Source organism: Carcharodon carcharias, chromosome 4 (assembly GCF_017639515.1).
Source record: "Carcharodon carcharias isolate sCarCar2 chromosome 4, sCarCar2.pri, whole genome shotgun sequence".
NCBI lineage: Eukaryota > Metazoa > Chordata > Chondrichthyes > Lamniformes > Lamnidae > Carcharodon > Carcharodon carcharias.
In genome coordinates, this window is record NC_054470.1 from 31,778,228 (window position 1) to 31,798,217 (window position 19,990).

Below are 19,990 nucleotides of genomic sequence, written 5' to 3' on the forward strand. Positions count from 1 at the left end.
GGACTAGCTAGCGAAGTCCACATCCCGAGAATGAATAAAAGTAAAAAATAAATAAAAATAACCAAGGACGGTTGATTTAAAGTAATTGGCAGAAGGATTAGAAGGGAGCTGAGGAGAAATTCTTGCATCCAAGGAGTGGTGAGGGACTGAAACTCATTGCATGAAAGGGTGGAAAATGCAGAAATCCTCATCATATTCAACAAAATACTTGGATATGCAATTACAGAGAAACGGAGCAGAGGTTGTAAAGTGGAATTTGGCTGGATTGCACTTTTTTGGCCAGCATAGGCATGAAAAGCAGAAAGGCCTCCTTCCACGCTGTAAATGTTCTTTTTTTTTTAATGATTCCATAATAACACCAAAATGAGGAGAGCAATTCTATGACTTGGATTTAAAGGGTAAAAGAGGCTAGTAGAGAGTGCTTTTTGTTTAAAGTAGAACACTCATTTCAGATTTCTTTTTCCTCAGCCACTTAGTGATGCCAATTCCATGAGGGGGTCAAGAACTTCTTAGAAAACTTCATTTGTTACAATGGGAGCTAGTGCCTGCGACTTCCCCTTGGAGACCATCCAGAGGCAACAAAATATGGAAACCAAATGTGCAAAATACTCCCAATGTACTATAACTCAATTTTCTCTCATTTTCTTTACTTCTCTTCTGAAGTTGGTGATTCATCTTGAAATACAATTTCAAGGCTAATAAAAGCCCTCTCATAATGCATTTAAGTGGCCAATCTTCCAGTCTGCATCAAATCAGGAAATGGTTTTGAGCATTAGAGGTCCCAACTGACTCACTGGAGTTTGGAAGAATTGGAGTTGATTTCAATGAAATATAAAAGATTCTGAAGGGGCTTGACAGGGTAGACATTGAGAGGTCATTTACCCTGGCTAGGGAATCTAGAACAAGGAGTGCAGTCTCAGGGTAAGGGGATCGATCATTCAGGACTAAGAGGTGGGGGAGAAAATTAATTCACTCAAAAGGTTGTGAATCTTTGGAATTCCCTACCCCCAGAAGGCTGTGGATGCTCCATCATTAGGTATATTCAAGGCTGAGATTTTTGGTCTCTCAGAAATCAAGGGAAATGGGTAACATGCAGTAGAGTGGAGTTGAGGTAGAAGATCAGCCATGATCGTACTGAATGGCTCAAGGGGCCACATAGTCAACTCTTGCTCCAATTTCTTATGTTCTGAACCCAATCCTATCCTCTGTATGTAATTGTCATAGTCCACAAGGGACCATAGGCATCTCTCTCAAGTAGTTATAGCTTGAAGGGCACCACTGTATGTCAAACTTGGCCAACCAGGAATCTCTCCCGCTCTTACTGCCTGCAATGGGCATGTTAGAAGGGTTAGCAGGTTAGTTATCAACCTGTTTGGCCAGATCATGAATGTTCCTTCTGTGGCCATCAAAGTCTTGGAGTAGAACTTGAACCCGTGGCTTCTGCCTCAGGGGCAGGGGCACTACTTACCAAGCCACAACACCTCTTTTGGCCCTGGCCTCACCTAATTTCTATACCAAGAATTTCTAATGGGAAAATCATTAGACAGCAATCAAGAACGAGAACCATCACATACTTTTCCTTCTCAATTATACTGAAACTAATCTTGGGATTTCCACCACTGGCCAGCTGAGATTGGTTAACTTGGCAAGGAACGAGGACCAAAGCTGTGACTTTTCTGCTGTGTATTGTTCAGAACCACAGTACAGACTTAACTTACCCTTTGAGCCAAAGATGCTGAGGGTTCTTATCCTGAAAACTTTAGTCTATTTAAGCCACACTATGGATAAATCAATAACTGGCAAAATAAAAAAAATATTTCCACAGCATCAATGGGTTCTCTGACAAGAAGGGTGAAAAGAAGAATCCTGTGAATTCTGATGACTATAGAGGCCAGTAGAAAATGCCCAGTAAGTTCCAGAGATAGGAATAAGTGCACATTAATGGAACACTACCTGGGGATTGAGGTAATTAAACAAAAGCTGTATTAAACATGTGGAATAAGGGTGGCCATTTTCTTCATCTCCCCCATTCTGATGAATGCCCTTCAAATCGGAGGAAACTTGGATATTTTGTATCAAATCAGCTGAAGTACAGGCTGCAGCCGTTTTCACTAATAGTCATTGAACATAATTGATCTGTTGAACCACTAGCTGCTCCAGCTATAGATTGCATTACCTGAGCTAATATAAATATATTAGGTATAATTTGTCATTATTGAAGGAATTCTGCATTTTTTTTAAATTAGAGTCCTTTGCCAAAGTCCTTCACAAGCAAGAATCTTATGTGGTCTTGTTATCAGTTTGCACAGAAATCATATACATCCTGACGATGGGCCATTGAACATCAAATTTAGATCTTTAGTTTCCAATCCCATATTGGTTGATGCTTTCTTGCCCCATATTGTTAGAACATCCAACCTCAAAATTAGAAATGCAGTTGAAGAGGAAGGCTTATTTTGAAGATCAAGAGGACACATAAGTCCATAGGCTTGAAAATATTAGCTCCAACATGGTGGGGTTAGTTACCTTAACATCTAAAGGCCTCTGAAGGTATAGGGTGAGCCCTTTATATAGTATTGAGAAGCTAGGGAGCTCCCATGGCTCACACAAAACTACAGAGGAAAAATCTGTAAGCGCTTTTCGATTCACCCTTTGGATGATGAACCTGATTTTAATAAAAAAAAGTGGAGGATGAAAAGAATGAGGATTAACTATTAGTTATTTTAACAAAATGGGGAACATTAACTTTTGACTATAACTTTTGGCTATTTCCTGTTATTTTTACATTAAGGCAAAGCAGTTGGTATTTTGCCAACCTATACTCAGTATATTTTAACACCTCTAACCTGTTTTAACCAGTTCTTTGATGAGTTCCTCCTTCATACGAATGTTGATGGCAAGCTCCCTTATTTTTTGCTTGGAATGAGCCACATCCATATCTGCAGTCTTCAATTTTTTCATGTTTAATACTTGGCTCTGACGCAGGCGGTCAGCCTCAGAGAAGGAATTTTGTTGTGTAGCTACATATTTAAATAAAATGGAAAAGAAATTTTACAATAAATTATACCAAACGCTTACACAGAACAAGCAGAGTTAGGTTAATGGTGTGTGGATGCAAAAATTTAGAGACAGCATCTTCCTAGAACTGAGCTTCATGGAGGAAGGCACTTTTGCTAACAAAAGAAAATCCGAGAACGAGTCCAAATGCATTGCCTTTGCACCTCATTGTGGACAACTGAAGCATAACATTGGCATAAATATGGGGATCCGTTGTTATGAATATAGTCTCCAAAACACAGAAATTAGTAGGCAATTCAATCCCTCGTGTCTATCCCAACATTCAATTAGATCATGGATAATCTCTATTTATCCATCTTTGACAGCCATAATCCTAGGTACCTTGATTTAATAAAATCTGTCAATCTCAGTTTTGAAAATTTCAGTTGCCACAATATCCATAGCTGGGATGGTGGCGAGGACGAATTCCAGGTTTTCACTACTTTTTTTGCGAAATTCCTCAAAGGCCTAGCCTTAATTTTAAGATCTGCCACAGTTTTGCCTGTTCACTTCATCTGTATATGCACTTTAGTAACTTCCTGCTCCCATCAACACAACTCACTGGGGCTCCTAACTTATTGCCATACACAAACTTCAATATACAACTCTCTGCTCCTTCATGCATGTCATTGATATATAAGGTGAAAAATTGAATATAGATTCTTGAGGAATTTAACTTGTCACATCCAATCAATCAGAGTACATTCCCATTATTCCCACTCTCTGTTTGCTTGTCCTTGTGATCAGGGTAATGATGCATGAAATGAAGAAAATCTAGAGAAACAAAATAATTTTAAAAATAAACAATTACTATTGCGGCACCTAACCCATTATACCCCTGATTAGAGTGTGTTTAATCTTCTCCAGTTGGGAAACTGTACCAATCCTCACCTGGATTAAAGAAAAGTTCTAGTTTTTTTAGGGCACTCATTACATCAAGCTATGCATGTACCTTTCTCTGATTCCAATTCGGTTTTGTTGTCACCATGTCCTTGATTGTCCATATGGAAGGCACTTTTTTTTAATAACTTTGTGTCATTAATCACACGGGCTTGTTTCTGAGTCCATGTCTGATTTTTTGAATGCCTGATGCAGCAGAAAAAAGCTTATAATTTGGTTTGAAAATGAAATCATTATAGGCATCTACCGCAAGCAAAATTTTATCACAAGAACATTTTGATACAATAAGCTACCTGTAAGTAATCAAAGATAAAAACAAAAAACTGCGGATGCTGGAAATCCAAAACAAAAATAGAACTACCTGGAAAAACTCAGCAGATCTAGCAGCATCGGTGGAGAAGAAAAGAGTTGACGTTTCGAGTCCGCTGAAGGGTCATGAGGACTTGAAACGTCAACTCTTTTCTTCTCCACCGATGCTGCCAGACCTGCTGAGTTTTTCCAGGTAATTCTGTTTTTGTTATGTAAATAATCAGATTCATTGCACACTAGACTTGAGTTATTGTCAGATACAAAGAGAGCATGTGTCTTTCTTTAGTGATCCTTGAATACCAAATCTAGTAAATTGTTCTGTGCCACCAATAAATTGTTTCAGAAGATCTGAGAAATATTTCATTAGGCAGAATTTTGCCCTGGTCAAGCAGACTCGGCGGGAAGCTGACCACTGTCCGCGATTGGAGCTGGACCACGATTTCACACTGGTGAGCCAATTAAGGTCCGACCAGTGTGAAACGCGAGCAGCAGTGCTCAACGCTGACTGTGCGGGCGAGGGAGGAGGGTGAGCATGAACTTCGAGCATACGTGCGGGTGGGCGCTTGAAAATCTCCCCTAGGCACAGAGCTGCCTCAGGGAGCTGAGCAGTTTTCAAAAAAATAATAAACTTTTTAAAAATGTCATAAAACATGTCCTCTCATGTGACTCTGTCAGGGGCATGTTATAAATGAAATGTAACATGTTTTATTTTATTTGCTGCTGGATACCTCATCCCGCCCATGGATGAGGTTTCCTAAAAAGTGAAAAGGCTGCTTGGCCTTTTCGCTTGCCTGCCAACCGTAAGGTTGGATGGGCAGCGAAAAATTTAAGTTAATTAATACTCTAATGGCCTTTATAGGCCTTCTAATTGTCGGCGGGTGCGCTGCTGACTCCTGCCGACAGAACTATCGCATGACTGCGCGTTGACGTCGGGACGCTCGCCCGATGTCAACTTGTGTTATTTTCCGCTTGAGTGGGCAGGGCACCTGCCTGCCAAGGTAAAAATTCTGCCCGTTGTCTTGATCACAAGTAATTTATTACTTAATTTGTATTTTTCGAACATCTATATTGTGAACACACAGATATATTGAAATATATATTTATTTGATTTCTTTGATGAGAAAGAGAGATGGTAAGGAATCCTCTTCTTGATTTACATCTGATTCAAATATTTCTCCCTCTAACTATTCTGAAGGTTTCGCTAAGCTTGTTGGCCTTTTTCCAGTCTCCTTGTAATAATTACCACTTCTCTCACCAAACTAAAAGTAGATCTACTGTTACAGTTAAGAATGCTGTTCAGCTTCTTGTCACAATGTTCTAAGATTTTCTTCTGGAGGAATAATAACACAGAACTCAAACGTGCAATGTAGAGCAAATTTTGTCAAAGGGTGATATCCACCATAGTTTCCAAGACTGAAATAAATTCACACCATCAATGTTGAATACAATTTGCTTTTTGGGATATGCAGACACCAAAGGATGTGTTTTCTAACTAATAACTTAGAGGGGGACCATGTTCTCAAATTCCTCTAGTTTTTATGGATGTTAGAACTTCTTAATTGAGTAGTTAATAGCTCAAATGTTTCCTACCTGGAAGCCTGTGCTTTTGTGTTTTCTTTCTTGTTTTCTTCATCATCATCACTATCATCAGTTAATTTATGACGAAGAACCTCATCATGCTCTTCAAGATGTCCCACTAACATTTGACTGCGTGTTCGAAAGCCTGCCACCACCCTATCAAGAGCGTATGAAGGGGGGCTTGTGTGCACCTGTCCAGCAATAGCAAGTGTCGTCAGTTAAATATCTTTGCAGATTCTGATGTCTCATTATATTGCAGATTCTACTGCCCAAGTTACCTATAAAAAGTCATCTATGTGACAGGTCCTGAATAGAGGATTTATTATTGCACTATTGGTGCATAAGTTGGTGTTAATGAACAGACAACACTATACCAAAATGGAAGTTTTTTTAAAGTGCACAGATGTATAGGCCATATACCTTAATGAAACTGAGTTTAGGATTTTTATCCAATAAATTTACAGCAACTCAAATTTTTAAGAGTTGGCAAGGTGCATACTGATAGTACCAAACAATAGTATTTTCTCACTAAAGCTTGTAAAAGTACCAGTATCAGTTAATTGGACTTGGACTCTGTGAATAAATTCAATGTTGTCATGCCCAGTGAGGAACACTGAAGAGAGTTGGCCTGTGCATGATCTGAGTGTACATTTGGACAGCTGCTAAATCCACCAGGGCATTTTTTAAGTGGCATAGTCATGTGAAGGTCTTGCACCAAATTCAAGAGCCATCTGTGAAATTAGTTAAGACTGGTTGCATCATGTGCTGCAAATGCTCATAGTAGTTTTTAGTATTCTAGAGCAGCCTAAACAACAGTTCTTCAGCTGATAGTTGCAGGCTGTGAAAAAAAAATCAGTAAATTTAAAAGAAAACTTACATTGCATTATGTAGAGCCAGGGCAGAAGAAGCTCTTCTCCTGATTCCAAAGTACCACCATTACTGGCCTGCGATCAAACCACCTCTCTTCCTCTTCAGCCCACCCCCACTCAGTACTTACCTGTCACCAAGTTCTATTGGCCTCAAGCGTCCTTATTAAGCATTCCATTCATTATGCACCCAAACTTTTAGCCCACTGCATGTACTTATACATCCTAACAGTTTATTTGCCTTGTTCAGTGAGCTTTCAAACTCAGCATTTTCCCTGATTTCTTACCTTGCATATTTACTATACTAATTTTTGCAGTGTTATTCTAGTAGATATTATTGTTGATCAACTACAAGTTATAAGTTTCAAGCAGCAAATGCTGAGGACATTAGAAGAACTGATTTAGAAAAAACATAGGTCCACCAGTGTGAGGGAACCTGAATTGGCCAAAAGTAGAAATCATGAGACTCTTGAAGCACTCACTACAGTACAATAAACTGACTGTTGAACACTTAGCACATTTGAAAAAAATATTGAAAAACACTTACAAATGTTAAAACCAGGGCTTATTTTAACTTGGGCCACCTGGAGGAAGCAAGGCGACAAGAAGCCTGAAAATGGCTTATCACTGAGTAATACAGCCCCTGGAGCACTGATGTAAATAGAGAGGCCTCGACAATATTAGACAGCCTGGAGACTGACTACTTGAAGAAGGTAACCAGGTCCTTTTAATATGCAAATTGGAGGCTTGATTGTCATAGGACCCCCATTGCAAATTTTGATGTGAGCTGGATGGAATGTGCGTCATGATGAGTCACTTCACTTTAAAATGCAGTACAGCAAAAAAGGGTAAGTTTATACTCATTTTTGTGGGACCATCAGGAGCTGCGGTGCTCCCGCAGGTTCCACAAGAATAATGTGGGTAGCTGCCGCTCCATATTCGCCCACTCCCCATCCCAACATTGTGCCAACTAGCACAAGTGAGTTGCAATGAGGCCAGGCTGTTCCCAGGAATGCACACAGAGACAATCATCAACTCGGTGAAAAATGCTCTTTAGTCTGCTGAAACTTATTGGTCTTCCAATGCAAAGAGCTGTCCTCAACCAAGTGTCACAGACTGGAACATTCCAATGTCCAGGACTATGTGTTGCGGGGTGCACTAAAGCTTTTGGCAGCCACCGCAAAAGTGCAATGGGAAAAGTCACTGTCTAAGACTTTTCAGCCATAGTGCAACGAGGGACTGGGAATTGTGTAGACCCCCTCAGGCTGTGTAACTCACATTGAATGTATACAGTAAATATTACATGTATCACAATTGCATTAAAGCACCTCAGAGTGCAACATGATCTATGTAGATAATTGAATATCATTGCAATTTCTGTGATGGCCATTTTGAAATGTTTTGTAATGTTCTTTTAGATATTTTATGAATAAGGTATATTTTTGCAAAAAAAAGTTTACTGTGAATGCGGTAATGAGTCCATCCCTCAAAATGCACCAGGTCTCCTTTAAGTGGAGAACATTGGCATCCCTTGGGTGGTTCAATCTATCCATCCATTCTTGAAAACAGGGATGGAAGTCATTTTCACTTTCGGATGGGTGGTAAACTGGGGATAGCAGAGGAGCCTCTTGCTATACATCCTGTCCAATTCTTTGTTCCAGTGAAGTGAATGGAAAGTAAAGTTGGACAGGCATACAACAGGTGGCTGGTGGGCGTGAATCAATTTTCCACTAGCACAGAGTGCAAATGACCCAGGCTGTTTGTGTTTTTATTTCACCTAAATATAATCATGTCACATCTAAGGTTTAATCATATGGAAGTATCATTTTATGTTTATAAACACATACCTTTCTGGAGTCTATGCTGGGAGTAGCTTGACTGGATTGTATTACATTGAAAGACTTAAGATGGATATTGGATAATGGCACACTGTGAGGTCTTCTTGCTGTGTTCACAGCTAAATCTACTCCTTCTGAACTTCTATGAATTGAAACCTTGTCAGTTTTAAGGAGCTGTAATTCTTCCTGGAGTTGATCCATAATAAGTTGTTGTTCAACCATTTTGTCATTCTGTAAATGTAGAATTAAAAAGAAAAAGTTAAAACCAAAATGAACTAAAGCAATCCTAATTTTCTACATTTTTCTCCCAGATTTTAAAATTAACATTTTGTCCTAGTTTTCAGGTATCCCAGACCTTATGACATTTCTTGACTAAAATAGTCAGATCATCTGACAGTACTGCGGTTGAGGAAATCAGCAAGAAATGCACAAGTGTCCCATGGGTTCTCCAATTTCCTCTTTCCCAGTGGGAAATCACCCATCCTCCATTCACTTTGTCATCCCCAAACCACTGGAGGCTAAGAGTGTGGAACATCATGTGTTGAGGACTATGGGTGCAATCCACATCTTGCTTATTTCTCTTAGCTTCCAGGTCAAGCAATGTGGGGCACAGACCATAAAAATGTGAAACAACCATCAATAGTGTTGAGTATTATCATTGGCCTGGAAATTAAGAAGTAACGAGTTGCATGTTTTCTTATGATTTTAATTGCCTTTCCCTTATTCTTTATACATTTCCCTCATTGTATGAATCAATAAGTCCTACTTTTATATGCCAATTAATTGACTGTGAAGTGTTTTCAGATGTACTGTTGGTGAGAAAGCTGCTATATAAATGCAAGCCATTTCCTTCTTTCCCTATCTCATGAAAAACTCAGAGACAAGGGTGCAAGATTCAGTGGCAAAAACATCGGTGGCCAGCTGTTAGGAACTACTTTCCCAAACTCAGAACTAAAATGTGCCAATGTAAAAGCAGCTTTTCATTCCTTCACTCCAAGCTGCATTCAAGTGCAGGTCTCAAGATGAAAGGAGTATTTGACCCACTAATTGATTATTCTTCCTCTTGAGTTCCTTGCCTGAAGGAAGATCCAACCCAATGTGCCATGACCTCCACCACAGGTAGGGCAAGGAGGCAAGTTTAAAATCTACCCCAACTGGAACGGGGATTGAACCCCCGCACTGCTGGCACCAATCTGATCCACATTGGCCATCCAGCCAACTGAATTAACTGCCCCCCTATAACTGCTGGCTCTGATTATCCTGCAGCAGTAGGAGCCCACCTGACTGTCAGTCAGAAAGCTGCCAATTAGGAGGCCGTATCCCGGAAGATTGTGCAGCCAGTCTCACTGCCAGCAAGTGCAGGCTCAGGGCCCCCATTTGGTCACGACCTCGGGGTTCCAAAGCCGGCTGGAACATCCAGCCCATTAACTCTCTTTCTCTCTCCACAGATGCTGTTATAATTTTCTGTTCTTATTCCACCAGCCAAGTCTGTTATAAATGAGTTGCATTGTATAATTACTTAGTTTCTGTTATCTTTCTGAACTTTATGTTCAGGATTTGCCTGCCCCAATCCACTTCTCAAAAGTTAACTTGGAAATACAATGCTGAGCATTTCAGGAAAAGCGATGGCTACAATGAGTGGCAAACATGGACTGGAATGTTTGGGTAAAAGCAAAACACTGCGGGTGCTGGAAATCTGAAATAAAAACAGAAAATGCTGGAAAAACCCAGCAGGTCTGGCAGCACCTGTGGAGAAAGAAACAAAGCCAACTTTTCGACTCTTCTTCAGAGCTGTTATAAATGTTTGCATGGCTGAACGCAGTTATTAAATCAGAAGTATCGTAGATCATGGCATATAAATCTACCTGATGTATAAGACAAAACCATTTTCTCAGGGCCATTAATCATGCTTTTGCATATACTTGGCATGTAAGTTGACCCCCACCCCACCATTTTCTGCTGCAAATTGCTATACTCCCAGTTGTAGGCTGCCTCAATTATTCACTCCAGTTACCTTATACTGTATGTTGGTGCATGGGCATCAAGCAGGTGATAAGGGCTGTGTTGTGAAGATATGCAGGAGTTTAAGACATGCCTACATAGAGCGGATCACACATGTCATGGCGAGTGATGAACAGAAATGAGACCTCCAGCAAAATGAAGTATGAAGCTGCTTTCAAGATAAAACTCATCAAGTAACTACTGCAGCAAGAAAATTTGATGTTAGTGAAAAACTTGTGCGAGAATGGAAGAAGGAAAAATCTGCCCTGAAGAAGATGTCCATGGCCAAATGCACCATCAGAACAGGCCAATGGCCTGAACTTGAGAAGCATGTATTGGATTGGGCCCTCGAAAAGCATCAGAATGGGTACATCGTCACCAGAAGTACAATGCATATATATGCACTTAAGTGGGCCAAGTCAAACCCTGAGTCCAGCAAATATTTCAGACCAACAACTAATTGATGTAGCTGCTAGATGGAACAAAACAGTCTTCTCCCGCAACACTAGAATATGACCAGACTACCAAAAGACCTTAATGCCAGAATTACCAGGTTCCAGCGATTCATCAACAGACAGCGGCAAGAACATGAGTACCCAATATGTCACATCAACACCACGGATGAAATGCCCATGAACTTTGGTATGCCCAGCAGCCAAACTGTGGAGTGGAAAGATCCATAAACAGTTCTAGTGAGAACAGGACATGAGAAGACAACATTCATGGTGGTACCAGCATACATGACCAGCGGAACAAAATTAAACCTATGGTAAATTCTCAAATGCCGATCATCGAGTTCCCTGCAAGAGTTTTTGTGATATCCATGACAATGGTTGGATGGATGAGGATGGAGTGAAATTATGAACTAATAACGTGTGGAATAGGCATCCTACTAGCTTATGTAAAGAACGCAGCATACTAGCGTAGGATGTGTTCAAGTTCCAAATAACTGGTGAGATCAAGGCGTCCCAAGTTGCAGTTACACCAGCGGGTCTGACATCCGTAGTTCAGCTTTTGGATGCATGCCTCAAAAGCCACTCATGGATCATGTTCGCACAGAATGGAATAGGTGGATGGTTGACAGAGAAAAAACCTTTACAAAGAATGGATATAGGCGTGCTACCCTGTTTGATGTTTCGTGTGGTTTCAGTATCATAGCCAAAGGGACTCATTGAATTGGATGAGCTCTGCATTGAAAGCTCTGAAGGCAATGAATTTGACGACTTCAAAACACTTTAGTTGTGGTTAAAGGTATCTTTGCACATTAATTCATTCAATAAACTGTGCCACATTAATTTAACACGAATTACCTTTGTTACGTTTTTTCCCCCTCACATTTCAAAGTGGCAGCCACCAACACCCAAACCAGTGGTTCACATTTTATACTTGGTGTATAAGTCAACTCCTTTTTTGGGAAGGATTTTTGGGGCTTTCAAAGGCCAACTTATATGCTGCGATCTACCATATATGCTCAATGAAACACTCAGAACCTTGATGTCAGTTTGGGAAACTGGTGAGAGTTATGGAAGGCTCTTGTACGCAAAATTCTATGTCTGTAGAACATCCGGAGTTCCTAACCATATCCTAGTTAATAGTTCGTTGCAATATGGGCATTCTGTTGAAAGTGTGATGAAGAAAAAAAGGAATAGAAAACTTACCTTAAGTTTAAATAAGTCGGAGTTCAGGAACTTCAGTTCCCAGCGGGCCTCAGACTTCTGCTCAGGCACTGGCCGGGAACTGGCCACACATGCGCAGATCGAGTCTTTTTCCGCTTTCGTGTCTCCTGTGCATGCACCAGCTGGGAGATGGTCGCACATGTGCAGTTCGTTGATTTCACGCATGCGCTGGCCAGAAAAGGGCCGCACAAGTGCAGTTCGTCCATTTTTATGTTCTTCAGCCGGAAACCGGCCTTGTGCACATGTGCAGAAGAAAAAGAATAAGAAAAGTGAAACAGTGCGAAACTGGAGGTCAGGTGACCCTAAGAGGAGTGCCATAGCAGAGAAGGCGTCCAAGGGAGCAGGACATGGGAAGAGGGACAGGGAGAGATCCCAAATCAAAAAGGTGGTCCCAAATAAGGGAGTGGGACAGAAACAGATCCTAGAAGACAGCCCTAGGTAAAGGACAAGGACAGATATTATAAATAGATCCTGTTAAACAAAGTTGAGAAAAAGGAGCAGAGAAATTGACTCTGAAGTAAAGAGAGAGAGCTGTGGGGAGCAGACTTGAAGCAAAGTGGGCTCGAAAAAAGCCCTGAAGATCCAACAGGGCAGTTGAAGGTTGCTGAATCCGTGCTGAGGGCCATACTGGAACAATGGTCTTCTGCTTGGCACAGCTCAAAATCTGAGTATGCTTGGAAGGTGAAGCATGAGTGAACTCAGAGATCTGACAGAAAGGAATCTTGAAAGGCAATTTTGAAACCCTAGAGGTGGATCCTTGTTGAAACCATCCGATTAGGAGCAAAGTTTGGAGAATTCCAAGGCAAATTTTCCAAATGTGGAGATTGGAAATCCTTGTGAGAAAGACAGAGTTTCAGTGAGAACAGTTGGTTTATGGTATGACAAGTGTCTGGGTGGGTTGTTGAGAAATCCATAGAATCTGCTTTGGTTGCATCTGTCATTTACTTTGGAGTGCGGTGTGCCTGACCACAGTTCATCAGTTGGTTCACATATACTGCACACTTACCCTGAATATTAGAGTATAAGATAGATGTGGTCAATTGCTTTGTCTATCCAAATTTGTATGTTTCTGTAAAGGTATAGCAGAGGTGAAGAAATGGTGAATACCTGAATCATTTTCTCATGTCTGTTTTGAGGTCTTTCCAACCTTTTAGACTGGCATAATATAGTTAATTTTTCTTGTTTAATAGATGTTTTATTCTTTGTGTTCATCAGCAGACTCCTGTGAATTTGTTCAGTAACTTACCTCCACAGTTTCCAAAAAAAAGCTAGGATGTACCAAACCCATGTCCAGTCTTATCAGCTAGGATCGTAACAACAGGAGCTTCATATTGCCAATAAATTGTATTCTTCTTAGGCTCCCCAGTTGAAGATGTGTTTATAGCATTAAATTCTTTTTGGAAGTTAAATGACACCATCACAAAAGGGGAGGTGGAATGAGTTGGATGATAGCTGGTAGGTTCAAAACTAAAGTGTTGAATTGTAAACTGACCAAAGTTGAAAGCCCTCTTTCAAGTGGTATTTAGATACAGAAGGTTTCACTACCAGGGTCATAAAATATATGAAACTGGATGAAAAACAAGGCAAAGGGAAATCACATGTTTTACTAAGTGACAGCTTAACTCAGTTGATTGTTTGCTGTCACGTGTCATTGCTGTCAAACCTGCATGTGGCTGACACACTTAAACAGAGGCCACCCCTTCCCCAGTTCAATTTTGGTTTGCTGTCTCATAATTTAGCAGATGCTGGCTAACTTGTTTTCTACGAGAAACCTAAGTAAAAACCAATGGGCGTTCGGACTTAAGATCCAGGATTATGGATTTATCAAACTGTTTAAAGCACCCACCTTTATTTCGCCTAAAGCGATATTATTTAGATGTGTTGAAAATAATTGATTAATTAATTTAATAATTTAACTAAAGGAGTACGTCATTAAACTCAAAGTGCTGGAAATACTCAGTAGGTCTGGTAGCAACTGTGGAGAGAGAAACAGAGTTGGCATTTCTAGTCAATGACCTTCAATTAGAACAGAAAAGTCATCGATCTGAAATTTTAATTTGGTTTCTCTCCCCTTAGATGCTGCTAGACCAGCTGACTGTTTCCACATTTGAGTTTTTATTCCTGATTTCCAGCATTTGCAAAATTTTGCTTCTGTACAGCAACAAACTTACTTGAATGTGACATCTTTCTTGAAATTCTGTTAAAGCTGACAAATATTCTTCCTTTTCCTGTTCCATAGCTTGTATCTGCTGTAGTGCATCCTTCAGCTCAGCTGCTTTTTGACTGAATAATTCCTCATCTGTAGCCAGGGAATCCTGAGAAAAATAAATAATCAGTAAAAATCATTCACTGCAAATTTCACCCATATCTCAATGAAGGATGCACAGTGAAGCTCACAGAAACCAATTGTTATTTGATAAATGGAAATTTGATGTGAAAATTTACATGAAAGCAAAAAATAAATTATGAAAATAATTTCCATCCTTACATGTGTGGAAAGGCCTCAGTAATGAACAATTCCTTTCTATTTTGTCTGAGCCAGTGACAAAAATACTTATTCAGTTATTTGCTAGTTGACAATTGGCAACATATGCATGAAATTAACTTAACTTTTTTAGCAAGTTCAAAAGTGAATTTATCACTTGAACTATAGATGGAATAAATGAATTCAGAGTTTTATGTCTGACCCGATCGGGTGTGAAATGGGTGGGCGTGTGCCTGACCCAATTGGGTGTGAAATCGCGAGAGATGACGTCGGGCGAGCATCCCAATGTCATTGCACACTGGCGCGATATTTTGCTTGGGGCATGCGTAAAAGTCAGAAACGTGCCCGCTGACAATTAGGAGGGCAATCAAGCCCATTAACGGCACAATTGTCTGCGATTTTTCATGGTCTGTCCAACCTTGGTTGGCAGGCGGGTGATTCAGCCAGGCGGCGTTTGCATTTTTCATCAAACCTCATCCAAGGGCGGATGAAATCTCTGTCAGGAAATTAAATAAAAATAAATATCTGGGGACAGCATTTTTATGAGATATGCTTTCAGGTGTTTGATTGTGATGCATGGACTTTTTTTGCAGCTTTTTACACCTTTATTTCATTATTTGCAGGTCTGCAGCTCCCTGATGCAGCTGTCTGCCTTCAGGGAGCTCTCTCGCAGCGCTCACCTGCATCCACGGTAACATCATTGCCCGCCCTCTTCTTGCCCCTACCCTAGCAGCGCTGAGTTTATCAGTGCGCGTTTCACACTGGCTGACCATTAATCATGGTCAGGGTGCAATCGCGGTCCATTTCTTGGCCGCTCCTGGGCCCGCCGATCGCATGCACCCACCAAGGGTAAAATTCAGGCCATAAAAGGTACAATGGCTAGAATTTTCCATGCCAGGATTAAGTCCCATGGCGGGGACAGAAAATCGGAGTGACTTCTGCTGTAGAGTGGGGCAGGACAGCATGCCGAATCGTGTGCTGCTCTCCTCATTATGCAGCAGCGAGGTTTGCGTCAAGTCTCGCGATGGGGTGGGCAGGAAGTTATGTGCCCCACTTTCATGTCCGGGCGCCATATTTAAAAGACATCCTGACAGCCATTTATTCATCGTGCCAGGACTTTAGGAGACAGAAAATGGCTGTGAGAAGGCAGCAAGCTCCAGCCCCACGCTTCAGCGATGCCTCCCTGGAGAATCTCCTCCAGGTTGCCGAAGTCAGGCAGGATGTCCTCTTTCAAAGGCATGGCAGCAGGAGGCGCACTTGTCTGAACACAACCTAGGAGGAGGTCGCCAAGGTGGCCAGTGCCCATGGGGTCCAAAAGAGGACAGCCCTGCAATGCAGGAAATGGAAGAATGATCTCATCTGCTCTGTTAGAGTAAGTGAATCTTCTACTCACTCCAAACTCACAACACCACTCATTTTGTAGTTCTGTCATGGGACGTGGGTGCCAAAGACCAGCATTTGTGTGGCCCATCCCTAAATGCCTTTGAGAACACGGTGGGGTTCTGCCTTATTGAACTGCTGCAGTCTATGTGGGGTGCTATTAGGGAGGCAATGGCAGGATTTTGACCCAGCTACAGTGAAGACACAGCTATGGTATGTGGAGTAGAGGGCAACTTGCAGGTGCTGCTGCTCCCATGTGTCTGCTGTCCTTGTCCTTTTAAGTGGTGGGGGTCACGGGTTTGGAAAGTGTTGTCAAAAGAGCACTGGTGACTTGCTTCAGTCCATCTTGTACATGGTGCCACTGATGCCACTGTGCGTCGGTGGTGGAGGAAGTGAGTGTTGAATGTGGTGGATGGGGTGTCAATCAAGCAGGCTGCTTTGCCTTGCATGGTGTTGAGCTTCTTGAAGGTTCATGGAACTACACTCATCAAGGCAAGTAGAGTATTCCATCATACTTCTGATTTGTGCCTTATACATGTTGATCCAGCTCTGTGGAGTCAGGAGGTCACTTATTAGCCACAGAATTAGCAGCCTATGGTCTGCTCTTTCATCAAACATGCTCACAATCTATCCATATGTCTTTAAGCAGGAGAAGACAGCCCATAACAGGGAGAGAGAGAGAGAGAAGATGGGAGGTGGGATGCCTGAACTCAAACCCCTCACTCAATTTGATCAGCAGGTGAGGAGTTTGAGCTGTCAGGTGAGGATCGAGACCGTGCCAGTGCCAAGGGCAAGGTCGGCCTCTCCCAAGAATCTAGTGAGGAATCATGCATTATTCCGAGAACTTCAGGAAATCAAGGTGATTGATGCATGCGACGTTTGAGCCAGCCTTGGCAGTCAGTCATTCTCTCTTTTCTCCATTCCAGGTGCCAGCAGAAAGAGAGGGAGGCCAGCCTCCATCCCCGAAGTAAGCCCCAGACCCCAGGAGACCTTGGAGGAAGATGATGACTACTTCATACCTCTAGAGCTGTCACAGCATTCACCTGCACCATTCAACAGCCCAGAGACACACACCTCAGTCGGTCATATATCTAACTTAGGCTCGGGGTCACACTCTGATAGTCACCTCTCAGATGTATCCACAGCAGGAGGGGGCAGTGACAGCCAAAGTATCTGGCACTCAGAACTGCTGGAGGACAGGCCCCTTCTTAGTCAGAGTCAGATGACAAGCCTCTGAAAGTGGCCTGAGAAAAGATGCTGGAATGTCAAAGACATGCACGGGAAGTTCAGTCAGGGCTGTTTGCGTGCTCTCTGATGTTGTGCCTCCGGCATTTCAGTACGGGAAGTCACCATGGGTATGATGACGGACACCACAGACACCTTGGTCCAGCAGGATTCACAGTTTATGCCAGCTATGTTCTCAGACCTGCACTCCAAAGCTTTAGCTATGGGTGTTTTCAGCAGTGGCTAGGTGAGAGGGGAAAGGGACACTTTGGCCAACCACCAGGTGCCCCTCTTCCTCAAGGAGTCAGAGAGGGGCCTCTCTGGCACCCAAAAGGGAGGAGGAGTGTTTTGCAGACACACCATGGGCATCCACCAGGGCCACTCCAAGGGTGTCCAAGTGTTCCCAATCCCCTCTGCCTGTGACCCCATCAACTTCAGCTACTCAAACTGTGGAGGGTGCACCTGCCCGAACAAGAGACTCAAAGAAGTGTGGGACCCTCTAGGCCTCGGACCTCTAAAGGATACCTGCCAAAGTCATCACAGACTAGAGGGCATAATAGTCAGCAAGCTGCCTCCACCTCTGCTGCGGATGTTGTGAACACACCCAAATGAAGTGGGAGAGTTAGAAAAAGTAAGAGGTATCGAATGGGTACTGGTGGCAGGGGTGTACAATCATTGTCTGTGGTTTTGGCACTGGTAAATATGTTAGCCTGCACTGATTAGAAATCCCCTGAATTCATTCTTGCTGCTGGTTGCAGGTGAAAGACATCCCGAGACCAAGGATGGATCCTCCAACCCCTAATACATGCCTGTGCATGGAGACATTGCTCTTTGACAAGGGTGATGACAGCCATGTGTGACAAGCCTCCCACTCACACTCTTCCCCTTGCCTCCACTACTCTCAAGGCTTCTATAGAGAGACCTCGGCCTTGTCATAATAGAAAGATTAACCGCATGAATCCTTGTCAGGCAGGCCCTTTCCCCCCAGGAGGATGGAGGTTTGCAGTCGTGAGTTGGCTACCATTCACCTTCCTTCCTTCCTTTCTTCCTTAACTCTGAATGTTGAGAGTTTCTGACTCAACCACCCTTTCAGGCAGTGAGTTCCAGAATCCCACCACACTCTGGGTGAAAACATTTCTCCTCAACTCCCCTCTTAACCTTCTTCCTCTCACCTTAAATCGATTCCCCCTGGTAATTGACCCCTCTACTAATGGAAAAAGTGTCTTCCTATCCACCCTATCTAGGCCCCTCATAATCTTATACACCTCAATCAGGTTCCCTCTCAACTTTCGTTGCTCCAAGGAAAACAACCCCAGCCTATCCAATCTTTTCTCATAGCTCAAACCCTCCAGCCCAGGCAGCATCCTGGTAAATCTTCTTTGAATCCTCTCCAGTGCAACCTCATTCTTCCTATAATGCGGCGACCACAACTGCACGAGGTACTCCAGTTGTGGCCTAACCAGCTTTTTATACAGTTCCAGCATAACCTCTCTGCTCTTGTATTCTATGCCTCGGCTAATAAAGGCAAGTATCCCACATGCCTTCTTAACCACCTTATCTACCTGCCTTGCTACCTTCACGCATCTATGGATTTGCACACCAAGGTCCCTCTGAACTTCAATACTTTCCAGAGTCTTACCATTCATACGGCAATCCCTTGCCTCGTTAGCCCTCCCGACGTGCATTTCTCACGCTTTTCTGGGTTGAATTCAATTTGCCACTGCTCTGCCCACCTGACCGTACCATTGATATCCTCCAATTTTTGCGTCATCTGCGAACTTCTTGATTATACCCTCTACATTTAAGTCCATTTACCATTTATGTACACTACAAACAGCAAGGGCCCCCAGCACTGAGCCCTGCGGAACCGCACTGGAAACAGACTTACAGTCACAGAAGCATCCGTCTACCATCATCCTCTGCTTCCTGCCTCTCAGCCAAATTTGGATCCAACGTGCCACTTTGCCTTGGATCCCATGGGGTCTTACTTTCTTGACCAGTCTGCTATAAGGGACCTTATCAAAAACCTCATTAAACTCCAGTAGACCATATCAAATACATTACCCTCATCAACACTCTTGGTTACCTCCACAAGAAATTCGAATAATGTGTCAAACATGACCTTCCCTTAACAAATCCACACTGACCATCCCTGATTAATCCGTGTCTCTCCAAGTGCAGATAGATTCTGTCCCTCAGAATTCTTTCAAGTAACTTCCCTACCACCGAGGTTAGGCCGACTGGCCTGTAATTCCCTGGTCAATCCCTTCCTCCCATTTTTAATAATGGGACAATGTTAGCAGTCCTCCAGTCCTCTGGCACCTCACCTGTGGCCAGAGAGGATTTGAAAATTTCTGCCAGGGCCCCGGATATCTGTTCCCTTGCCTCCCTCAACAGCTTGGGATACATCACATACAGGCCTGTGGACGTATCCACTTTTAAGGCCACTAAACCCGCTAGTACATCGTCTCTCTCTATGCTAATTTCCTCTAATATTTCACAGTCCTCCACTCTGATGTCTATACCGGTGTCATCCTTTTCCATTGTGAAGACCGATGGAAAGTATTCATTGAGGACTGCACCCACGTCTTCCTTGTCCACACACAGATTACCTCTATGGTCCCTAATTGGCCCTACTCTTTCCCTAGTTATTCTCATGCTCTTTATATATTTAAA

General features: G+C 42.5%; 1 protein-coding gene across 3 annotated transcripts in view; it reads right to left on the reverse strand.

The window, feature by feature from the left end:
• The window catches only part of LOC121277124 (kinesin-like protein KIF27), a 127,949-nt gene that overhangs the window by 83,791 nt on the left and 24,168 nt on the right, over positions 1-19,990 (reverse strand). For all 3 annotated transcript variants that reach the window (XR_005942812.1, XM_041186161.1, XM_041186160.1), the window contains exons 6-10: positions 14,397-14,540; positions 8,558-8,779; positions 5,857-6,035; positions 4,010-4,143; positions 2,847-3,020 (exon numbers count right to left, since the gene is read on the reverse strand). Coding sequence is in view for 2 of the 3 variants with exons in the window: in XM_041186161.1 (XP_041042095.1) it covers positions 2,847-3,020; positions 4,010-4,143; positions 5,857-6,035; positions 8,558-8,779; positions 14,397-14,540 (853 nt within the window). In the remaining variant the exon portion in view is untranslated. The remainder of the gene's footprint in view (positions 1-2,846; positions 3,021-4,009; positions 4,144-5,856; positions 6,036-8,557; positions 8,780-14,396; positions 14,541-19,990) is intronic.